At 36.3% G+C, this 3,067-nt stretch overlaps 1 protein-coding gene across 1 annotated transcript in view; it reads left to right on the top strand.

Annotated features, from left to right (window-relative positions):
• LOC116851967 overlaps nucleotides 1–261 on the top strand; it is a 1,366-nt gene extending 1,105 nt beyond the window's left edge. Inside the window, exon 3 of the mRNA XM_032831900.1 lies at nucleotides 65–261. Within this exon, the coding sequence (XP_032687791.1) occupies nucleotides 65–261 (197 nt within the window). The remainder of the gene's footprint in view (nucleotides 1–64) is intronic.
• The last annotated feature ends 2,806 nt before the right edge of the window (nucleotides 262–3,067 follow it).

The raw sequence follows: 3,067 nt of genomic DNA, 5'->3' as shown, positions 1-3,067 counted from the left end.
AAAAATTCTCGGAGAGGCGTTTCTCCATCATAATTGTCAGCTCTAAGCTTATAATTTGGGAAAGACTGGCCTGCATTGACTCCTAGCCGCTCCCCCGGCTCGCCTTGGCCTTGCAACGGCACTCTCCAACGCTCCTGTCGGAGCATTCTCAGTTCCTCCACTGCAGCCTGGAGTGTGTCCCGCAGGAGATCGCTCTCCTCCGCACGAGCCAGCTGCTGTTCCACCTCCGCTGCCTGCAAACCCGTTTGCTCCACGATCTGAGCCTGACTCCTTGTTTTTCTCGGGGAATGTATCGTTGACATGGCCCACTGTCTTCTTTTCTCACACAAACACACGCGTCCCCGCTTTCGTACGCGATCGCGTCTTTACCGCTTGTATCCCGGACGAGCCCCCAAAATGTTGCGCCTTGTCGCACACTCGCGTTCGCGTTCGCGGGGAATAAATCAGACACTTATTAGAGTAAACTAGGAAGGAATTTAATGCCGCTATAAAGCTTCTTGATGCAGGATTAACAATATTCTAATATTAACAGAGAGATGCGTCGCACGTCCAATCGGTTTGACAGCTCGGGACCATCTCATCTCTGTTGTTGTTTACACGTTGCCAAGCCGGTCGCTCGTCGTCTTGTCTCGCTCATCTCTCGATCTCGAACCGAACCAGCAATACGCTCCCAAAAGCGCGGGCGCAATAATATTATTTAAGAATTCGAAGGTAATTGAGACAATTTGTATCTTAATATCGAACATAAGTAACAGGCAAATCATTATTTATAGTATGGGTTTTAATATGAACGTATGTTTGTAACGAAGATAGACACTGAACTCATTTTCAAGTCCATCTCAAAAAGCTACAATAAATAAAGTTTTTTCACGATTACAACGTTGGAAGTAAACTTTTACAAACACATTTTTTCTATTACTTTTTCCTTCCATTACTTTTTCCTTCCATTACTTTTTTCTTAGAAACTAATTATACCTGCATATTTGAATTAAATATAATGAACTCCATATTGTTAATAGAATGTTTCAGTACAATAAACGTCACGATTTTTCAAATACTTTGCAAAATAACTGAGTAACGTCAAATAACGTTTTAATTGTATCTTATTGACGTTACAGACATTGTAAAGACATTTGTCACCCTGCTGCCTGGGTTGTATCAATCCTTTCTGATTAGTAGCAATGTACATTACATTTAAAAATACTTTGTATACTTTTCTCTGGATGCAGTTCTGAATGCAGTGGATGATCCAGAGTCATAATTTGTTTCTCTACTTACAAAAAAATTAATTCTCTTATTGGTCCGCCAACCATGCCTTTTTTTTATAATTTTTTTTTTTAAATATGTGAGAGAAAATCTTGTTGGATCCTCTTCCCTCATCCGTTGGCGTCTGCACCTCTAGCCTTTCATGTTGCGCCCCGAAAGAACTGTGGACGTTTCCGGGTCGGCTATGTTCTGAACTGCACCCAAGGAGTAGTGTCTATACAGTTTGTAATATAATAATTTCATTGTTACTAAAAGAATCATAAAATAAAAAATGAATGATATATTGTATACAAAGTGCGACATTTCAGCACAATGTTATATGATATTACATTTCTCATATAATCAGTGCAAAATTGAAGTAATCCATTCATGTCTCTCAAATAATCATTTTAGTTATGTGTAAAAAAATTTTTATTATAGAATCAATGTCCTTGAAACATTGTATTATTTTTTGTCATTTTGTACATATCTTGTATTGAAAAATCGTGGCATTGAAAATACTAATTTCCAATTGCCACGATTTTTCAATACAAGATATGTACAAAATGATAAAAAATACAACAAAAAAATAATACCATGTTTCAAGGACATTGATTCTATAATAAACATTTTTTTACACATAACTAAAATGATTATTTGAGAGACATGAATGGATTACTTCAATTTTGCACTGATTATATGAGAAATGTAATATCATATAACATTGTGCTGAAATGTCGCACTTTGTATACAATACATCATTCATTTTTTATTTTATGATTCTTTTAGTAACAATGAAATTATTATATTACAAATTGTATAGACACTACTCCTTGGGTGCAGTAATTGCACCCAATTTCTGGGTGCTTAATTTCCAATGCAGCATTCTTATTTTAAAAACTTGTTCGTTTAAGCAGAACATATTCTGCTCCACTCTTCAAATAAAGGCAAACACTCGGTCTAGATATATTATGTCTGTGGCCAGTCTAGAAGACGGGAATTCGCAATCTTATAATGCGCGGCACTACCTGTGCTCCGTGAATTGTAGGGAGCGTTAAGCATCAAAATTAATTAATTAGTATCTTGCTAAATATTGCTCGTACTAAAAAATGACAAAGGACTTTTCGTCTCGGTTTGATCTCTTCTGTCATTTCAATATTTAGCAGTTGATGCAAGACAATCTCTCGTTTGACAGGTAGACGCATAATTGCGACACGGCGCATTTTGTCATACGATAACCCCACAGATATACAGGATATCCCATAAATAAATTTTTAAGTATTCTTTCGTCGGTGTAGCCTTCGAAGCAGAATATGTTCTGCAACTATCTTCCTTTTTTTTTAATATTATGCTTGTATGTCATATGCTTCTATATAATATTTTATGTAATATGCTTCTATATGTGCTATGTAATATGCTTCTGTTGCTTCCCCGTGCAATGCGCTTCAGCGAAAAATTATAAAATGTTAGTTTTATATGAGTGTGTAACTTGTGCGTATATACTTATAGACACTTGTGCGAGCGCGCGCGCACACAAACAAACATATACATATACGTATACGTATGTGCTTGTAATATTAAATATTGCATGAAATGCCTCAATAAAATATACATAAAATACAATATACTACTGTGTCCAAAAAGTAAGGTGACATTGCATTTATTTCGAAAATTCTTTATTTATTCTTGCAAATCAATTTCGTCCCCTTCAAAGTAATCCCCCCCTGATATAATACACTTATTCCAACGGATTTTCCAATCTTCGAAACAGTTGTAATAATCGATTTCAGGAATGGCCTTTAGCTCCTTCTTCGCAGCGGCT

The sequence above is a fragment of the Odontomachus brunneus genome, unplaced genomic scaffold, assembly GCF_010583005.1.
Source record: "Odontomachus brunneus isolate Ranch 3 - 2012 unplaced genomic scaffold, Obru_v1 Obru_scaffold_197, whole genome shotgun sequence".
NCBI classification, from domain to species: Eukaryota; Metazoa; Arthropoda; class Insecta; order Hymenoptera; family Formicidae; genus Odontomachus; species Odontomachus brunneus.
This window is presented reverse-complemented; position numbering and strand designations above follow the sequence as displayed.